Source organism: Heptranchias perlo, chromosome 1 (assembly GCF_035084215.1).
Source record: "Heptranchias perlo isolate sHepPer1 chromosome 1, sHepPer1.hap1, whole genome shotgun sequence".
NCBI classification, from domain to species: Eukaryota; Metazoa; Chordata; class Chondrichthyes; order Hexanchiformes; family Hexanchidae; genus Heptranchias; species Heptranchias perlo.
This window is the reverse complement of record NC_090325.1, coordinates 173,341,834-173,362,683: the sequence shown is the minus strand read 5'-3', so window position 1 is coordinate 173,362,683 and position 20,850 is coordinate 173,341,834. Positions and strand designations below refer to the sequence as shown.

General features: G+C 45.3%; 1 protein-coding gene across 2 annotated transcripts in view; it reads right to left on the bottom strand.

The window, feature by feature from the left end:
* LOC137327949 (alpha-1,3-mannosyl-glycoprotein 4-beta-N-acetylglucosaminyltransferase B-like) overlaps nt 1-11,125 on the bottom strand; it is a 281,525-nt gene extending 270,400 nt beyond the window's left edge. For both annotated transcript variants that reach the window (XM_067993941.1, XM_067993951.1), the window contains exon 1: nt 10,565-11,125. In XM_067993941.1, the coding sequence (XP_067850042.1) occupies nt 10,565-10,655 (91 nt within the window). In that variant the 5' untranslated portion in view covers nt 10,656-11,125. The remainder of the gene's footprint in view (nt 1-10,564) is intronic.
* Nucleotides 11,126-20,850: the final 9,725 nt, after the last annotated feature.

Here is a 20,850-nt window from a genome sequence, read left to right as displayed (position 1 = left end):
TGGGAGACCCCTTATTTTTAAACTGTGGTCCCTAGTTCTAGTGTTTAACCATCTTGGCTGTCTCTGATTTAAAATCTCCTCTCCTTATATTTAACCTTAACGGATGTCTCTGATTTAAAATCTCCTCTCCTTATATTTAACCTTAACGGATGTCTCTGATTTAAAATCTCCTCCCCTTGGGCCAGAGATCGCGCAGAGCGGTGAGGCAATGCTCACTGCAGCTCCTGCGAATTTAACTAACGGAAATACTTACTGCAGGCTCTGTGGCGTCGAATTGCTTGAATTTGAACTTTAAACAAAATGTGCGTTATCAACCCAGCCTCTGAGCAACGTGAGTTGCCGCGTGGCTGGAAACGTGTGTGAGGAGAAGACACGCCCACAAAACCTGTCAGGAAGAGAATTCACACCACAGATTCAGGCTGCATTGCTCAAGCAGGAAAGCAGACTTCATTCATTTAAAGTTAGTATTCTGGATGTCATTGTAAATAAAAATTTTACATTTTTTTTATGAAAAGCCAAAGAAATAATTGAATTAAATTAAATAGATGAGGGAAAAGTAAAACATTTTAAAATATTTTTTAATTTTTAAATTTTTTTTAATGAAATAATCCTTATTAAAATAAGGAGTAAGATGAGATTTCACATTTTAAAAAGTTAATTTTTAGTTGTTTGGCGGTCATTAAGACTACCTCGCTGTTAAAACTTAGTTTAGATCTGGTATTTTTAGGCGTACCTGTTTGGTGGCGTAATTAGTTACTTTCCAGCTGGGCAGATAAGCAAGTTGGTGCATTTTCAATGATTTCTCTGATTGCAGCGTGCGATGGCCCTTTAATTCGAAGCTGCCATATTGTCGGCGAACCACTAGGAGCAAGTTCACGATTTCCGCATTTTACAACGCATGTGCAAATGCGGGAACTTGCTCTTTCAATTCACCACTAAAAACTGAGAGCGCTGTTGAGCTCCTCCGTTATTTCGGGAACGATTTTTGGCCCCTTATATCTATCCTGCTGGACTGTCTTTCAAATCTTTCTTTTACCTTGAAATTCCATGGGGGTTCTCTGGTGGGAAGTTTTCAGAACACCCAGAGTCATAGAGTCATAGAGTCATACAGCATGGATAGAGGCCCTTCGGCCCATCGTGTCCGCGCCGGCCATCAGCCCTGTCTACTCTAATCCCATATTCCAGCATTTGGTCCGTAGCCTTGTATGCTATGGCATTTCAAGTGCTCATCCAAATGCTTCTTGAATGTTGTGAGGGTTCTTGCCTCCACAACCCTTTCAGGCAGTGAGTTCCAGACTCCAACCACCCTCTGGGTGAAAAAGTTCTTTCTCAAATCCCCTCTAAACCTCCCGCCTTTTACCTTGAATCTATGTCCCCTTGTTATAGAACCCTCAACGAAGGGAAAAAGCTCCTTAGTATCCATCCTATCTGTGCCCCTCATAATTTTGTACACCTCAATCATGTCCCCCCTCAGCCTCCTCTGCTCCAAGGAAAACAAACCCAATCTTCCCAGTCTCTCTTCATAGCTGAAGCGCTCCAGCCCTGGTAACATCCTGGTGAATCTCCTCTGCACCCTCTCCAAAGCGATCACATCCTTCCTGTAGTGTGGCGACCAGAACTGCACACAGTACTCCAGCTGTGGCCTAACCAGTGTTTTATGCAGCTCCATCATAACCTCCTTGCTCTTATATTCTATGCCTCGGCTAATAAAGGCAAGTATCCCATATGCCTTCTTTACCACCTTATCTACCTGTTCCGCCGCCTTCAGGGATCTGTGAACTTGCACACCAAGATCCCTCTGACCCTCTGTCTTGCCTAGGGTCCTCCCATTCATTGTGTATTCCCTTGCCTTGTTAGTCCCTCCAAAGTGAATCACCTCGCACTTTTCCGGGTTAAATTCCATTTGCCACTGTTCCGTCCATCTGACCAACCCATCTATATCGTCCTGCAGACTGAGGCTATCCTCCTCACTATTTACCACCCTACCAATCTTTGTATCATCAGCGAACTTACTGATCATACCTTTTACATTCATATCCAAGTCATTAATGTAGACCACAAACAGCAAGGGACCCAGCACCGATCCCTGTGGTACCCCACTGGCCACAGGCTTCCAGTCACAAAAACAACCTTCGACCATCACCCTCTGCCTTCTGCCACTAAGCCAGTTTTGTATCCAAAGTGCCAAGGCACCCTGGATTCCATGGGCTCGTACCTTCTTGACCAGTCTCCTGTGGGGGACTTTATCGAAGGCCTTACTGAAATCCATGTATACCACATCCACTGCGTTACCCTCATCCACACGCCTAGTCACCCCCTCAAAAAATTCAATCAAATTAGTCAGACATGATCTTCCCTTGACAAAGCCATGTTGACTATCCCTGATTAATCCTTGCTTCTCCAAGTGGAGACTAATTTTGTCCTTCAGAATTTTTTCCAATAATTTTCCTACCACTGATGTTAGGCTCACTGGCCTGTAGTTCCCCGGTTTTTCCCTACTCCCCTTCTTGAATAATGGTATTACATTAGCGGTTCTCCAGTCCTCTGGCACATCCCCTGTGGCCAGAGAGGTTCTGAATATATGTGTCAGAGCCCCCGCAATCTCCTCCTTTGCCTCACACAGTAGCCTGGGATACATTTCATCCGGGCCTGGGGATTTATCCATTTTTAGGCCTGCTAAAACCGCCAATACCTCCTCCCGCTCGATGTTAATATGTTCGAGTATATCACAGTCCCCCTGCCGTATTTCTATGTCTACATCGTCCTTCTCCATAGTGAAAACAGATGCAAAAAATTCATTTAGAACCCCTCCTACATCTGCCGGCTCCACACACAGATTGCCATTTTTGTCCCTAATGGGCCCTATTTTTTCCCTAGTCATCCTCTTACCCTTAATATACTTATAAAACATCTTAGGATTTTCCTTTATTTTGCTCGCCAGTGTTATTTCATGGCCCCTCCTTGATCTCCTAATTTCTTTTTTAAGTATCCCCCTGCACTTTTTGTACTCCTCTAGGGCTTCCTCCGTCTTTAGCCTTTTGTATCTGCCAAAAGCCCTCCTTTTTTTCCTAATCCATTCTCGTATATCCCCTGACATCCAAGGTTCCCTGGAGTTCTTGGAACCACCAGAGAAACAGTGTGAACAGCTAAAAGCCATTTGTGTACTCCGTTTCTCCTGGATTTCTGCCGATCTGCCACTAAAGTTACACTGGGAGATCAGGACAGTACCACTGCTGCTGGCGAGATCTGATTTCAATATCGATGCCCCGATGTCGGGGACAATGTGGTTCGGTGGCACTCACCAAATGCCCCTCTGCCCACCGCGGACACGAAAATGCTAAAAATGATAGCGAAAGAAGTGGGCTCATTCGATCCCAATGAGTCAAGTTATGATCACGCCACTAAATTAGTCAATTTTGGGATCAGTGTCAAATTTTCAAGGAAGACCAGATTTGCGTCTTAACGATGACTCTCCCATTTGGAACATGGAGAATTCTGCCAGCAGAATACCAGCAAGAAGGTAGAACCTTTCCAGCAGTTATAAAGAAATTACAACGGCTAGTTCAGCCTGGCTGTACTGGATTAAGTTCTGTAGTGAATACTCATCGGGAAGCTAATGAGCTCGCTCTGGAGTTTTGTGACCGACTGTGGTCCAAATGGACCATCGATTGGGAACTTCCTCAGGAAAACAATGGAGGAGCTGCATTCTTGAAAGAGATAATGGAGGGACTCCTGCCATTCCTACGGCAACAGTGGGGACATCTTGGGGTAGATCTTGACTTCGTGCGATAGCGTAAAATGGGTGATAGTGAGTCGGCAGCCCATTTTATATCTCTCCCGATTTTTAGTTAAGTTGACTTCAAAGGAAATAAAAATTGGGAACGATGTAAAATGGACTGCTGATTTGCTACCACCCGTTTTATACTATCGCTCAAAGAACATAAGAAATAGGAGCAGGAGTAGGTCATTCGGCCCCTCGTGCCTGCTCCACCATTCAATAAGATCATGGCTGATATTCGACCTCAACTCCACTTTCCCACCCGATCCCCATATCCCTTGATTCCAATGGAGTCCAAAAATCTATCGTTCTCAGTCTTGAATATACTCAACGACTGAGCATCCACAGCCCTCTGGGGTGGAGAATTCCAAAGATTCACCACCGTCTGAGTGAAGAAATTCTTCCTCATCTCAGTTCTAAATAACCCACCCCTTACCCTGAGACTATGCCCCCTAGTTCTAGACTCTCCAGCCAAGGGAAACAGCCTCTCTGCATCTACTCTGTCAAGCCCTCTAAGAATTTTATACGTTTAAATGAGTCAAAGTCAAGATCTAACCCCATGTGATTGGACGATACTGACTGAGCTCCAGCCGAAAACAACTTTAACAGACCTATGGAATGCCTGATGTGCTCCGGGTAAAACAAAGGTCGCAGCACTTAGAGGCTCTCCCTACCAGAATTAGAAGCAGAAAAATCAGGAATAAAAGCAGAAAGTGCTGGAAAAACTCAGAAGATCAGGCAGCAGTCGATTTTCGCACCCCCGAGCGGGTGCATTCGTGGCAGGGGGGCTGCGAAAATCGGGGATTCCCGGGGCAGGTCCGGAGCCCGGCTCCAACCCACCCACTTCCGGGTTCCCCAGTGACGCGCTGACATGCGCGCACAGCCCCCGCATGTGGGACTCCCGCCGGCAATTAAAGCCGGTGGGATGCCACTTGAAGTAATTAACGAGGTACTTCAGGTCATTTACAGACCTGATTGACCTGATATTTTAGGAGGGGTGGGATTTTCAAATCAACTGGGACTGTTTCCCGTACTGGGGGAAACACTCCCAGTTGAAATGGACGTGTTGCAGCCAGCAGCCTGTGGCAGCTGGAAAGGTCCATTTGACAGGTGGGGGAGGGGAGACTCTCACTTATTGCAGAAGGCCACTCTGTCACTTTGGACAAAGTTTGGCCTCCACCACCCTCCTCCCAACAATAAAATTCACAAACTTGCACACTTACCCCGGTGTCCAGACACATTTACCTACCTTGCGGACCCCCTCAAATGTACATCTTCCGGATGGGGGCTGCTGTAGCTGCAGTCATGACCCCCTCGGAGGACGAACAGCATCACCAGCCTCGCCGGCCTTGCCGTCCACCTCTGACATGTGGAGCTCCACAACACAGCAGGAGGGAGGGCAACCGCAGAGAGAGATGCATCGCAGAAGGCACTACCCTTGCCACAGGGTCTATAGTCCAAGGCTCAGCTTCCTGGACCTCTCTGAGCAGCAGTGCACACGGAGGCTCAGATTCACTCGAGCTGCTCCCTGCTGGCCCGAGCACCATCTTCTTACCTGTCGCTGTCAAGGTCACCACTGCCCTCAACAACTTCCCCTTCGCATCCTTCCAGAGTGCCACCGGGGACATCGCCGACGTTTCTCAGTCATCTGCACAAAAGAGCCCTGCAAATACACCTACACCCACTCTGCAGTGACACAATGGGTGGCATCAGTTGTGGGTCTTCATTGTGATCCTCAGAAAAGGGCATTATTGAACAAACCAGACAAGATTCGCAAAGACATGGCAGTAGTGGTGACAATATATGTAATGTGAGTTGATCAGAAAATAAATATAAGTAAAAACCATGACAAACCCTCAAACACCCTTGTGCATCCCCTTCATGCTCATGACACGTTTGCCTTACGCTTCCTACTGCACATATGTGATGCATGCCCTGTGGCTGCAGCACAGGTAGTGGCAGGTTGAGTGAGGCTGACCATGAAAGAGATGCATGAGAGGGTGAGTATGAGATAGATCCATGAGATTGTATGAGGATTGGGTTGAGTGGTGGTGGTGGGATGAGTACTGGCGAGGTGAGTAAGTGCAGGTAAGATGAGGATGAGCTTTGAGTGGGTGTGAGGAGTGATGTGACAGAGTAGTGTTGGCAGTGCAGAAGGAGATGTGGGGTGGGGGCGGTGATGTGGCAGACGGAGTGTAGGGGAATGGGTAAGTGTACTCACTTCGGCTGACCTACTTAGGTCATTGAAGCGCCTCCTGCACTGTATACACGAGCCAGGCCTTCTTGGTGGCAGAGGCAGGCCACTTCCTCCCGCCCGCCGGGGGGAAGATCTCTGTTCTCCCCCTCCTCCTCACCCCAATAAGACCTGGAGTGAGGCATCATTAAACCTGGGAGCAGCCTTCCCCCTGGGCTGCTCCATGCTGTAATTTTGCCTATTTTCTGTAGCATCAGTCAGTGGAGGACTGCCCCTTTAAATAGGGCTCCTCCAGCTGACAGCCTATGCTGCGCATGTGCAGTCCGCCCGCTGCGCAGCTTTCCAGCGCGAAACCCGAAAGCAAAGGTAAGTACCTTCAATCAAGCTGCAATCACGTGCAGAGCACCCCGATTTCACTGGGCGTGTTACCCAAGCGCCCAGTCGACCCCCCGCTGCCAACCCGCCTCCCTCCTAATATCGGGCCCAATTTTTCAGGTCAATGACCTTTCATCAGAACCATTCTGATAGTTTTCACCTCTTATATGCAGCGTGTACTAAGGGATTTCGTCTCGCCAGGAAATCTATTCCAGTACGTGGACGATATTTGTCTCGCAACTGAAACGCGAGGATGGCATTGCTGCGAGAGCTCCTATCACTGCTGTCGTAGGCTGGTCTCAAGTGTAAGCCAGCAAAGACCCAATTCATGAAATCACAGGTCCCATTTCTGGGAGTTATACTCTCCAAAAACAGGAAAGTTCCCCAAACCGTAAAAAGTCAGCATTATTTGTAGAATCCCTTTACCAAATTCCATTAGATCATTTTTAGGTCTCATAAACTGCCACCGAGATTTTATTCCTCAGTTTGCTGTGATTTCCGTTCTGTTGTACAATCTACTTCGGAAAGGGGTCCAATAGACTTGGGGCAAGAGGCAGACTAAATCAGTAGGTCAATTAAAAATGTCAAAATTGAGATTGACAGATTTTTGTTAGGCAAGGATATTAAGGGCGACAGAACTAAGGCGGGTAAATTAGAGTTAAGGTACACATACAGAACAGCCATGATTTAATTGAGTGGTGGAACAGGCTCGAGGGGCAGAATGGCCTACTCCTATTCCTAAGTTCCAAGTAGAACTTTTAAAACAAGCAGATGTCTCAGCCCCAGCGCTGAGAAGTCCTGACCCATCTTTACCCTTTCACCTCAAGGTGGCTGCCAGTGAGACGGCTGTTGCATCGGTCCTCGCTTAGAAGAGCCATGGCAGGCCTACGCTTCCCAATTCCTGAAGGAATCGGGTATTAAAATCTAGATCAGCAAGGAAAATAGTAAGGATTTGTTCAATAGAAAGGTTAAAGGATCCTGCCAGCCTCTCCTCAGGTGGTCATAACAGACCTTGCTGAGACAGCAGGAACAGAATGAACATGATAACCGTAAACAAAGGCATAGTCTAAAAGGGGCTTCATCAGGATATCGCTGCAGACTCCGCATATTAGTCAGACAGCTTCAAAACTGCGATGAGACAATGGTCTGCAGTCAGCTCCAAGTGAGCAGATTGGAGAAGACAGTTGCCCAGGAAGAGGTGAAAGGGTTTTGACCCAATCAGTCCAAAGCTAAAGAAGAGCATAGGTATAAGATTGTGTGTTGCCTGGAGAAGGGGCGCAACCCAGGATCCCAAAGAGACGTCAGGGACGACAGGGTACACCGGTGGAGAAAGTTTCACCTTCCGCTATGAGGACTGATCACCCTCCGTGGTCGAGTCGCATTCCCTGCTTAAAGGTTGTATTTGTTTACTTCTGGGTTTGGGCTATAATAAACTTGAGTAAAAAGGAACAATTCTGTGTTAGTGCTTCTCATTTCAACAACAACAACTTGCATTTATATACCGCCTTTAACCGTCCCAAGGCGCTGCGCAGGAGCATTATCAAACAAAATTTGACACCGAGCCACATAAGGCGATATAAGGACAGTTTAGAGATAGGTATTAAGGAGCTCTTAAAGGAGAGGGAGGTAGAGAAGTGGAGAGGTTTAGGGAAGGAATTCCAGAGCTTAGGGCCTGCGGCAGGAGTATAGGAAGGTCGAGGAGTGCTGAAGAGTTGGGGTAGGGATTTGGGGAGGCAGAGTAATTGAGAAGGGGGAAAGGAAAGGAGGCATGATGATAGGAGGGGCCTACGAGGGGTAAAGAGAAAAGAAATAAAAAAGGGGAAATAGAAGTGATCGCCTGGGGCCCGGAGTGGCAGCCGAAACATGCACGCGAATGGACACAGGGAAGCTCAAGTTACATATGCATGGTTACATAATGATTAGGAAAAGATATAAATAGGGAATAGAAAGGAGACAATAGGAGGGAGTCGCAAGTTAAAGTCAGAGGTCCTGTGGTGGGATAAAGTAGACGTAGATAGGGTGGAATCAGCTTGGAGCATCGACGAACTGATGTCCAGTTTCGGAGACAGGTGTGGAGTGTGAATGAGCCCAGAAGCTATTTGAAGGGTAGAATATGGGAGGACTCAATGCTGGAGGTATATCAGTGGAATGAAGAGCTGGGAGGTGCCTAACAGTAAATTGACTAATTAGTTACTGCCAGATTACCACCCAGGTGATAAAGGGAAAATCTACCCCTTATGTTTCTTATTGGAAAGGAGGGGGGTATCTTATAGCTGTGCGGAGGTCACCCACATTTACGCAAAGCTGTGTGCGCAAAATCCTGAATGATACCTAGCCATATCGGCACTTTATAAAAATGACTGTGACTTTTTATGTAGACATTTAATAATATCATCACATATGTACACTGTATAGCCAGCCATTAACTTTAGAAATCTGGGTGAAGATTTCCTCTTTGCACCATGTAACAAAATAGTAAATGCATTCTTTCAATCTTGTAACACAAAGTAATTCGAACTTTTACTACATTTTTATAACAGGGTGAATAACAAGCATTTCATATAGCAACAGACTACAGGCCCACAGTAAATCAAAACTTTATTTGCACCTTCATCAGCTCAATATATTACTGTGCTCTCTGATACACCTCCAAAAGCACTATTACAGGTTTTAAGTATTCCCTTAGTCTCTTGGGCTCAGCAATGCTAATAAATGCCATAAGCTGTCTGAGTGTCTTATGTTTATGAGTGTGCCCTTACTGTCCAATATTTAACTATACAATAGTGTAACCCACAGGTGCAACAATAGTATCCCCATGTGATGTGAACTGAATATTCATGTATTTCACACATATACTTACTTCTTCAATCTTTTCAAAGGAAGACTGAAATGAAGCTAGAAATGAATTATTAAGTTGTTTTACTTCCCAGCAAGTGAACATACATAACAAGTTATTATCAGATTCACTTAATTCAACCAGTATAACTTTCTTTTCATATAACAATACAAAAATAGCTAAAATACCACACCACTCCACATCAGTGAGTCATCTTGCTCAACTTAAATAAAACTCACCCTCCTGCATTATTCTTTAGGGCCTGGCGAAAGCTTACTCTTGCAACTTCAGTTTAAAACTGACTTTTTTTGCTGAACCTGACAGCCTGTGTTTCTGTCTCAGTTTTTTTCTTATCTTCCTTTGTTCATAGCCAAAAAATGAAGGCCCGCCAAACCTCCCCTGCCAAGCAGTCAGGACCAGAGACTCCCCAACAATGGGTATGATGTATTTATTGATTACCAAAACAGTAATTATTGATTATAGTCTTTGGGGAAAACAAATGTCATTAGTATATTAACCACCTTTCATGCTTTTGTTTTGGGTCTAAACTTTTGTGAATACACTTTGCTTTAAAAACCCACCATTTAAAATTAACTTATTTTGCAAATCCTTTCGGTGGAAAAATAGTCCCAAAAAAAATCCTGAAATGATGCAAGCGCCAAACACAACATCACATCCGGGCTGCATTCATACTGCCACATTTGTGTCCAATGCAAAGCAGTTTTGGAGGAAAAAGTTGCAGTCTTACTCGACTACTGTGATCATTAACAAAGGGAAAGTCAAAAATAAGAAAAACTGCAAATGCTAAGCAGAAAATGCTGGAAGTACTCTTCCAGAGAGAGAGATGATTACATCCAGAACCTGTGTGCAATTTGATCTAACCAAATCTTTGGCGATTTTCTTGACTTAATGCTGATGCTACTCATTCAGGATAACACAAGAGTGGCGGTATGACTCTTGAAGACTAGCAAACACGTTAAAGCTGTGAGATGTGAGGCATTCAGGGCCCCCCTTTCGCCACTTTGAGTTCCCAAGGAGTGCAATATAAATCCAACCTAGTAACAACACAATCAAAACCCTCTCCCTTGGAGTGTAATTCCAACAGTGTTTGTATTTATGTCCAGCATTGATTGTTTCTTTTTATTTTGACTTTCGGTTTACTACGAGCGAAATCAGTGAGTGGCAGTGGTTGAGCGATTACAGTGTAAACCCACAGATACACACAAAACAAGCGTGCACATTACGGTAGCATGTTCTTTGATCCAAAACAGGAAATATTAACTAAAAACCAACTAGTGTCCAGAACCGATCGGTGTAGTGTAGCTTCAACCACTTAGCAACAGCGAGGGACAATGTGCCAAGACAGAAAAGCCTCACATACCTTTCATATTCAGCCAGGAAGCGAACCAGGACACTGAAATAAATGCACCTAGGACGAGCACTGTTAAAACACTTCCATTCCTGAGCCTCATTTCATGTCATCTCAGAACCGTACAAATCGGACAGATGCTGGGTATCGCCTGGTCTGAGCGGGCAGGCTCTGTGCTATTGATCCAGGTAAACACTATCTCTCACTCTCTCCAATAGCCCTGCTTTTACCTTCCTTCTCCCACCTCACTCTTCAGATAGTGTCCGCTGTTTCCCCCCCTACAGTATCTAACAGTGTTACACCTTGTCATTTATTTCCTCTCACATCTCTTCCCTGTTCCATGTCTTCACTCTCTTCTGTTCCCAGCTCTTTATTTTTTTTCTTTTCTCCTAGTTTTACTCTTTCAATTCATTTCCACTCTTTATTTCTTTCCAGATTTTCCTGACCATTTCTCCATCACTTTCTTCTCAGGCAGGTCCGCTCTTTATCCTGGTTTCTGATCAGTTCAGTTGGACATGCCGGATTCCCACTAGGTCTCGCTCGCCGCCTGCCAGGTTTGTCTCTCCGCTCAGACCATTGTGACTGTTTCAGCAAGTTTTTTGAGTCAACCCCGCCCGTCTCCGCCTTACAACCGCTTTCCTTCCTTCCTCTTGAGTGGTTCTCACTGAACTATCTGCTTTCTCTCTCACGCATGCACACACACACAAGTTCCTATAGTCTGTTCCACTTCTCTATCTCGCTCAGGTATTGGCAATACCGTATTGCTCCCTCTGTCTCCCTCAGGTGTTACTCCCTGTGTGTGTCTCTCTCTCAGGTGTCGCTCCCTGTTAATGTGCCCCTCTCTCTCAGGTGTCGCTCCCTGTTAATGTGCCCCTCTCTCTCTCAGGTGTCACTGCCTGTTAATGTGCCTCTCTCTCTCAGGTGTCACTGCCTGTTAATGTGCCCCTCTCTCTCAAGTGTCACTGCCTGTTAATGTGCCCCTCTCTCAGGTGTCGCTCCCTGTGTGTGTTCCCCTCTCCCTCAGGTGTCACTCCATGTGTGTGTCCCTCTCAGGTGTCGCTCCCTGTGTGTGTGCCCCTCTCTCTCAGGTGTCTCTCCCTGTGTGTGTTCCCCTCTCCCTCAGGTGTCGCTCCCTGTGCGTCTGCCCCTCTCCCTCAGGTGTCTCTCCCTGTGTGTGTTCCCCTCTCCCTCAGGTGTCGCTCCCTGTGCATCTGCCCCTCTCCCTCAGGTGTCTCTCCCTGTGTGTGTGTGCCCCTCTCTCTCAGGTGTTGCTCCGTATGTGTCCCTCTCCCTCAGGTGTCGCTCCCTGTGCGTCTGCCCCTCTCCCTCAGGTGTCTCTCCCTGTGTGTGTGCCCCTCTCTCTCAGGTGTCGCTCCGTGTATGTGCCCCTCTCTCTCAGGTTTCTCTCCCTGTGTGTGTGCCCCTCTCCCTCAGGTGTCTCTCCCTGTGTGTCTTCCCCTCTCAGGTGTCGCTCCCTGTGTGTGTGCCCCTCTCTCAGGTGTCGTTCCCTGTGTGTATGCCCCTCTCACTCATGTGTCTCTCCCTGTGTGTGTGCCCCTCTCACTCAGGTGTCTCTCCCTGCGTGTGTGCCCCTCTCACTCATGTGTCTCTCCCTGTGTGTGTGCCCCTCTCACTCAGGTGTCGCTCCATGTAATTGTGCCCCTCTCTCTCAGGTGTCTCTCCCTGTGATTGTGCCCCTCTCTGGTGACTCTCCCTGTGATTGTGCCCCTTTCTCTCAGGTGACTCTCCCTGTGCGTGTGCGCCCCTCACCCTCAGGTATCGCTCCCTGTGTGTGTGCCCCTCTCTCTCAGGTGTCTCTCCTTGTGTGTGTGCCCCTCTCTCTCAGGTGTCTCTCCCTGTGTGTGTGCCCCTCTCCCTCAGGTGTCGCTCCCTGTGTGTGCCCCTCTCCCTCAGGTGTTACTCCCTGTGTGTCTTTCCCAGGTGTTATTCCCCGTGTGTCTCCCTCTCAGGTATTGCCCCCATGTCTCTCTCAGATGTTGCTCCCAGTGTGTCTCCCTCTCAGGTGTTGCTGCCTGTGTGTGTGTTTCTCTCTTGAGTGTTACTCCCTCAGTGTGTTTCTCTCATGGTTGTTACTCTCTGTGCCTCTCTTTGGTGTAGCTCCCTGTGACTCTCAGATTTTACTCCTGTGTGTGTGTTTCAGTTGCTGTACCCTATACCTGTTTTGTACTTCTGTTTTCAGTCCCTTTTCTCACAACAATAACATGCCAAGAGAAAGCTCACACTACAAGAGTTCTGCAGCCTATAACTGTAAGACATGTCATTTCACACTATCCTTGCCTTTGGTTTACATAACTAATATGATGTGTTTTACCCCTTCATTTATTTGTAATTCTGATGGGCTTACGTTTTGCAGCAATTAAAAAGGAAGGTTACCAGGATTTTACGAAAGGGTTAGTAATAATGCAATATCTAGGAAAGGGTTTCCCCATGTACCTCCATCTCCATAAATATAATGCTATGTACACAGCATCAACTGCTCGGTGTTTTTATCCAATGAGAAGCTGAGCTATATAGACCATAAAAGTTTCTAAAATGGGATGAAGAATGAATGAATATATTCATGAATGTATGAAAAGAAAAGGTTTAGACGCCACCTGTTGATGGCCCTCTGTAGTGCAACGCTTGCAGCAGGTGAAGTCAATAACAGGCTTTATTTTACAGCGCACATGGACTTTGTGAGCGCCTTATTTACTTAATACAGTGCGATGTGCAATCAATCCTGTGTTTCTGTAGATTTTTAAAGAAGAATCTAAAGCTGTTTAATAATAGTGGGCTACAATTTTGTTCTCGTTATTTCCGGAAAAAATGTTAAATATCAGCAAAAGTGACACTGATGGTAAGGAATGTAGAACGGGGATGTTACGAAATGCAACTCAATAGATGATTCACTTCAATAATTTGTAAACCATCTTTCCGATGTCTGACAGACATTTTTTATTCTCAACGCATTATTTCCCAACCTTCCTATTGAGGAATACTAGTTTTGTTTTGGCACCAGGCAAATGGATTGCAGTCTTTTCAAATCCCGTACTTTCCATTGTGTCTAATGTAACATAGTCATAAAAAACTTATGCCTTGAAAATGTGCTATGTCATATTAGTAACAAATGTGTTAAAATGAACGGGATAATACGTTAAAATAACAAAGGAATTTCATACAACTCAGTATCAGCTGTGGCTCAGTGGTAGCATTCTAGCCTCTGAGTCAGAAGGTTGTGGATTCATAGTCCCATTCCAGAGACTTCAAATACATAATCTAGGCTGACACCTCAGTGAAGTACTGCATTGTTGGAGGAGTTACCTTTTGGATAAGGGGTTAAACTACAGCCCCGCCCGCCTCTTCAGGTGGACATAAAATAGCCCATGGAATTATTCAATGAAGAGCAGGAGAGTTTGCCCAGTGTCCTGGCCAATATTTATCCCTCCAACACCACACAAAAATACTGATGATCTGGTCATTTATTGCATTGCTGTTTGTGGGACCTTGCTGTGTGCAAATTGACTGCCATCTCTCCTACATTACAACAGTGACTCCACTTCAAAAGTACTTCATTGGTTGTAAAGTGCTTTGGGACGTCCTGAGGTTTTGAAAGACGCTATATAAATGCAAGTCTTTCTTTTTTTCTTTCAAATGTGGTATTGATATCGCAAAGGTATCCATTTTATTTTATCAATGAGTAATTTTTAAGTTCTTTCATTATACCTGCAATCAATTTTGTAAAATTGGTTGTAGTTTATCACCTTAAAATGAAGAGAAACATAAAACTGATGGACATTTACGAAAGTGGTATGTCCATAATTTCAAATTGACATTTTATTTCGATCACATTCTTTACAGAAAGGCCCAGTAAGTATTTCAGAATGCAAAGTCTGTTACTTTTTTAAAAATCAAAACTTAATTTAGATTCTGTGATTTCCCCTACCCCCCTTTCTCAATGTGTAGTATAACTGCAACATTCAGATGTCAATTCAGGTTTTGGCATTGAGTTTAATCTTGTACTGCTTGGATTACAGTAAAACTGAAACTGGTGCATAGTTTAAAGTTTAAAAGGCTCCCAGGTGGTCTGTTCTTCAGTAACATTAGAAATCCCATTGGCATTTGGATATCAGACAGCAAAGCTTGTGTTTGTCCCTCCACAACTTTCTTCCAGCGATAGTTCACAACTTTAGGAGGATATGCTTCCACAGCAACATCCTGGAAGCATGCTCAGTTAACCCATGTCTGAGCCCAGTGATGTCAGTGGGCTATTCCACTGTGGATAGCATTAGAGTTGAACCTGGGCCTGTCCTCACTTGATGAACCACACATTTCCAGCAGGAGTTAATGGATAGTGATCAGGAGATGAAACCCTGTCTGATTGCTTCCATCTCCCAAACTCAGGGACAGTAAAGCCAATTGTAGCACCCCAACAATCGACACTTTCTCGGGCTCCTTGCAACAAGCACTGTCTGTGGTGTGTGACCTTCTCCCATACCTATATTAATACCACTGTGAAACAGGGCACTAGGAGGTATGCTACCAGAGAACTGTTTGAGAGCGCCTTGGGAATGGCTCCCCTCCAATTTTGCCCTCCCATTCTGTGGGAAGCTCGTGGGCTCTCCTTGCTAACATCCCAAAGCAGCACAGTTGGGCTCAGACACAAAACCACATCTAACCACTTTGTGGTAGAATCATAGAAAATTTACAGTACAGAAGAAGTCTGTTTGTCCCATCGTGTCCGCACCGGCCGGAAATGAGCCACTCAGCCTAATCCCACTTTCCAGCACTTGGTCCGTAGCCTTGTATAGAAGGTAGTTGGTGTTGATGCTCCAACTTGCCAGCCTTAAAATTGCCATCCTTCTGGTTATTTCTTTTTGTAAATTTTACTAACATAACGGTTGACATAAAAGTTATTTGTTTGACAGATATTAAAGGAAGTCACTAAATGAATCTTAGTAAAACCCCAGCAATAAAGAAGGGGAAAAAACTGCAAATGTTCAAAATCTGAAATAAAAACTGAAAATGCAGTAAAATACACTGCAGGTCCATCAGTGTCGGAAAAGGAATAAAAAACAGGTTAATGCTTTGGATAGAAACCATTTATAAAAAACAAAATGTTTACTGAGCACTGTTAGTCTTTTGCTAATATCTTGCAGTATAGCCAGCGGCAGTAGCCACAACCTCAGTGTTAAGTGCTGAGAGCTAAATAAAGGAGCACTATTGTCTTTGGCAACACAGAAATCAATCTCAAGGCTCCAACATTAATAGCAAATGTAGACAGTGGCCAAAAGCCACCACCTTGGTGCTACAGGTGGCCTTAATAAAAAGACAAACAAGGCCCCTTCTACTTGAGAGTGACTGTACATAAGATAAACAGAGTATAGGGCAAGTTTCCCATTTTTGTGCTCCTGACACAGAGCATCGCATGATCGGAGCACATATGGGAATATCGAATATTGAAGCTACTGTGCCTGTTACACAGCCTTGCCTGATTTTCCTTTCCATGTTTCACTCCTGTGAAAACAGAATAGTAACACCAAATGCCAAAACCTAAAACAGAAAGCAAATCTGGCAAGGTGTGACTGACGTTTCTATGTTATTATAACTCATTATTTAATGTTAATCTGATCTCCAAAATGTAATTCAAACACCGAGCATTAATGAAGTGGAAGAAAATGGCTTGCGGGATTTACAGAGCCCAACAGTGTGAGGGGGCTGAAAAACACACCGAAAGTTGAAGATAGACCAATGATGCACATCTAACTCCTACATTATATGTTCTTTACACTCACGATGATACCTAGCACATAGTAGCGTACACTCCTGGCGGATTTGCATATGGGTCAGTTTTTTTTAAAAGAGTAGAAATCCATCTACTCATACTGTTTATATTTTCACATCTGGGCTATGTCAGTTATGCAAACAGGACTGCACAAAAAATGTTAATTATTGGGGGAGGTACAGAAGCTGGTAATTAATGTTTCCGAACACAAGGCCCTCCACACAACTGTATAAACACTCGTTTAAAACTATTGCTGAGAGGATTGTTTCAATTACACATCCCATCCCCAGTCATTTATCATTATGAAACTTAGTATTTTTCATTAATTTTTAATTAGATTGCATTCCAAAGCCATATTAGCAGCAGCAGGCAATTGCAATGCACTAGAGTTTTTTGTACTTATATGTAACTCTGCCAGCTGTCTTACTTCATGTGTGACGCCTGTACAGCTGCAGTCTCAAAAACACAAACTAGGTTACAACATTAATACACTTGCACCAATCTTAACCCATTAGTAAATTTGGCTAAAAAGTAATTTGCTGAATGTGCCAATGGTTCAGTAGGTAAAGCTGCCATCTGGTGTGCATTGAGCCACACTGACCAGGAAGATCCCACGCTTGATTTTAATTTGAGCTAAGTTAGCTGATCTCAGCCATGGAGGCACAACACAATTGTGCTCAGTGTCCCTGGGCTAGAGAGGGGAATCATGAGTGTTTGTCCAGTTCTGTGGAGGAGCTTGTGGTTGTAAATATTAATTACCAGCCTCTGGTTTCCCCCTCCTGGTCAGGTGAGGGCAGGTTTGGCTGCGATGCCTCCATGGTTGAATATCATGCTAAAACACCCATTGTCTAGGCTTGCACATGAAGAATGGTCACTTGGGCAAGATAATGGAGGGCTTATGGTGGAACTATACCTCAGCAGGTCCTGAAGAGACAGTGAGAGAGAAGCAGAAATTTAGAAAAAGAAAAATATGCTGATTTTCTTTAGCTTTTGAAATTTCAGCCATATTGTGGTGAGAAATCATTAACAGGAGTGGTACACATCACCAGACAGGGCTAGCTGCATGTAAACATCTCTGAATCAGTAGTAAAGAGCTGAGTACTCAACAACTAACAATCTGTAACAAACCTGCAGAGGAGTTTTTTTTAAATAGTGCCAAATACATACTTTTTTAAAAAGTCAAGTTATTACCCCAATGATTCAGCGAGTTCATTTAAAAAGTAGATGAGCTGTACAGAACAGAGAGCTACAAGGTTTGATTCCCAGTCTGTGTCAAGTTAGTCAACTTCAGCTGGGGCAGTGTGAGGGATGCTGAAATTGGCCTGAGTTAGTGAAGGAAATATTGGCCAGTGATCCTGCTCCTAATTGTTATCCAGTGACCCTTACTGGAAGTGCACGTGTGGAGATCGGTTGAGGCCAGGAATGGACTTGGCTCTAATGTCTAGCCTACCAAGACATACTGTCAAGGCTCACATGTAAATAAAGGCTATTTGGATGAGGAATCAGAAAGCAACACATGCACTTCCAGCAGGGGTCACAGAATGACAATCAGGAAATGGAACAAGGGTCGATTTTCCGCTCACTAAATCAGCTCTAAGGCCAATTTGTAGCATTTGTACTAGCCCCCTGGCTGAGATCAGGTATTTCAGCACAGACTAGATAACTGAACATGGGATCTTCCTAGCTGGGAGGGACGGGAGCCCTTATTGGTCAATTTCAGTATTGGCAGATGTAGAAGAGAACATCACTCAGTCATTTCTTGACCAAGAACGATACACAGTGCATGGATACCGAGAAAGGGGAATGATAGAGAATATCCTAAAAATATATACCACTAGCTCCCCCTGATGGCTCACTCTTAAACACAGCTCCATGTGTTTCAAAGGGCATGATTTTAGCCTGGAAAAACGGGTGGGTTGGGGATGGGGGGGCAGTAACAATTGCAAAAATCGAAAACCCGCCTCCGACCCACCCATTTCCGGTTTTCAGGGGGGTGGGATGAGGGGCAGGTGGCCAACCCACTCTTAGGAGGCGGGTTGGTCAGTGAAAGCTTTTAAGGAGGCTACGGGCCTCCATTTTCAAAGCTTTTTTGATTTTAGCCTCTGGGGGCCAGGATTCTCGGGCCTTCTGCTTCATGCCACGTGAGAGGAGGCAAGAAGACCCGAAACTGCAGGTAAGTGCCTTTATTGCATTGCTTATGGGCCCAGACGAGCAGGTGTGCTTCCCCCAGGCCCAACAAGCTTACCTGCAGCGACCCCCCCCACGATCTCCGACCCCCCCCCCCCACGATCTCCGACCCCGTGATGACCCCGACCCTGACCCTCCCAATGACTGACAGCCCCCCGATGACAGATCCCCCCCAATGACTCCCAACCCCCCCATGACCCCGACCCCCCTGCCCCTGATGACACTCCTTTCCCCCCCCCCCCTCCATCTAACACTTAAATGAACACATCCTCTTCCTGGCTCTTCTCCCGTCTGACTGAGAGCCAGCCTGTCAATCAGTTTGGCCTGTTGGGCAGGAAACTGGCAATAAAGAAAAAAACGACATCCTTACGTCAAATTCGTACTTCCAGGTTTCCCGACAGGAATTCCGCCTCCCCCACCCCGCCCCAGGCTGAAATCATGCCCAATGGCTGTGATCTGTTTCAATGGGTGTGATCTGTTCCAATGGAAGTTAATCTTCGTGACATACATGGACACCCATTGTCATGCTTAGAAGAAGGGGTGTAGGCAGAAAATTTCAAATTGTGCTTACTTCTTCCAAATGGTATTCTTCCCCCCTGCCCTTACCCCATGTTGCTCACTTGTGCATACATTACTTGGGGGATCTGAGGGCATGTGCCCCTGGAAAATGTTCAATTTTTTACATTAAAGATTGTGCATTCTGATTTATTTTAAACACTTTTCCCCTATCTAATTGATAATTTTTTAATTCAAAATGAAATAGGAAAATAAGCAACATATGAGTATGCAATACACCAATTGGCTCATCAATTCCTCAAGGCTTTCTGAGTAGCCACTCTTCCGCGCCCCCCCCCCCCCCGCCCCCCGCCAACACTTCTTCAAAGATGCCCTCTCTGACTCATCTCCTTACCTACGCGGCTTCATGCCTTCCTGTTGCTTTTTTAAAACTCTGTAGCGATTACGTCTCATCTCTGATGTATCTCCCAACCCATATCTCAAAGCCATTACCTAAAAATGCAACCTCTGGGCCCTCCCCTCACCCCCCTGCTACCACCTGCAGCCACAAAAGAAAGCCAACCCCAAGAGTTGCCCTGGGACACACATGTATACACACACACACACACCATACATAGATACATATGGACACCAGGAAGAACTCCCCTGCTCTCCTTCGAAATAGTGCCATGGGATCTTTTACCTTCACCTGAAAGGGCAGGCGAGGCCTCAGTTTAACGTCTTATGCGAAAGGCAACACCTCCGACAATGCAGCACTCCCTCAGTACTGCAGTCGTGTCAGCCTAGATTTTGTGCTCAATTCTCTGGAGTGCCACTTAAACACACAACCATCTGACGCAGAGGCAAGAATGCTATCACTGAGCCATGGCTAACACACACACACACACACACACATATATATACATATACGTGCACACATACGTGTACACGTGTTTAAGATTTAACAGTTATTAAGCAAGTGTGGAACAATGGAGGGGGAGGGGAGGAAAGAGCAAAAGGGAAGGTCTGAGATAGGATGGAGGACAAAAGTGATTAAATGACAAAAGGGATGATGGTGCAAGGCAAAAGGGGGTGATAATGGGACAAATAAAGAAACAAAAGATGAATCAAGGATCTGTAAATGTCAACAGCAGAACTCTTAACAGCACCCGCTGTCCGAAAAAATGGGAGCAGCGGTTATGATCTGAAGTTATTGAAGTCAATGTTGAGTCTGGAAAGTTGTAAAGTGCCTAATCAAAAGACGACGTGCTGTTTCTCGAGCTTCTGTTAAGCTTCATTGGAACAGTGTAAGAGGCTGAGGACAGAGGGGTCAGAGTCGAAGTAGGATGAAGAATTAAAATGGCAAGTGACAAGAAGCTCAGGGTCACGCTTGTGGACTGAATGGAGGTGTTCAGCAAAGCGATCACCCAATCTGCGTTTGGTCTCCCCAATCTAGAGGAGACCACATTGTGAGCAGTGAATATAGTATACTATATTGAAAGAGGTACAAGTAAGTTGCTGATTTGCCTGGAAGGAGTGTTTGGGGCCCTGGATTCTATTCTATGGATGGTGGGAAGGGAGGAGGTGAAAGGGCAGATGTTGCATCTTCAGCGCTTGCACGGGAAGGTGCCATGGGAAGGGGAGCAGGCGTTGGTGTTAAAAACTGTTAAATCTCAAACTTCTTACAAGTTCTGAGGAAAGGTCATCGACCTGAAATGTTAACTCTGTTTTTCTCTCTCTACAGATGCCGCCTGACCTGCTGAGTGTTTGCAGCAATTTCTGTTTTTATTTGAAGATTTCCAGCATCCGCAATATTTTGCTTTTGTTTTAGTCA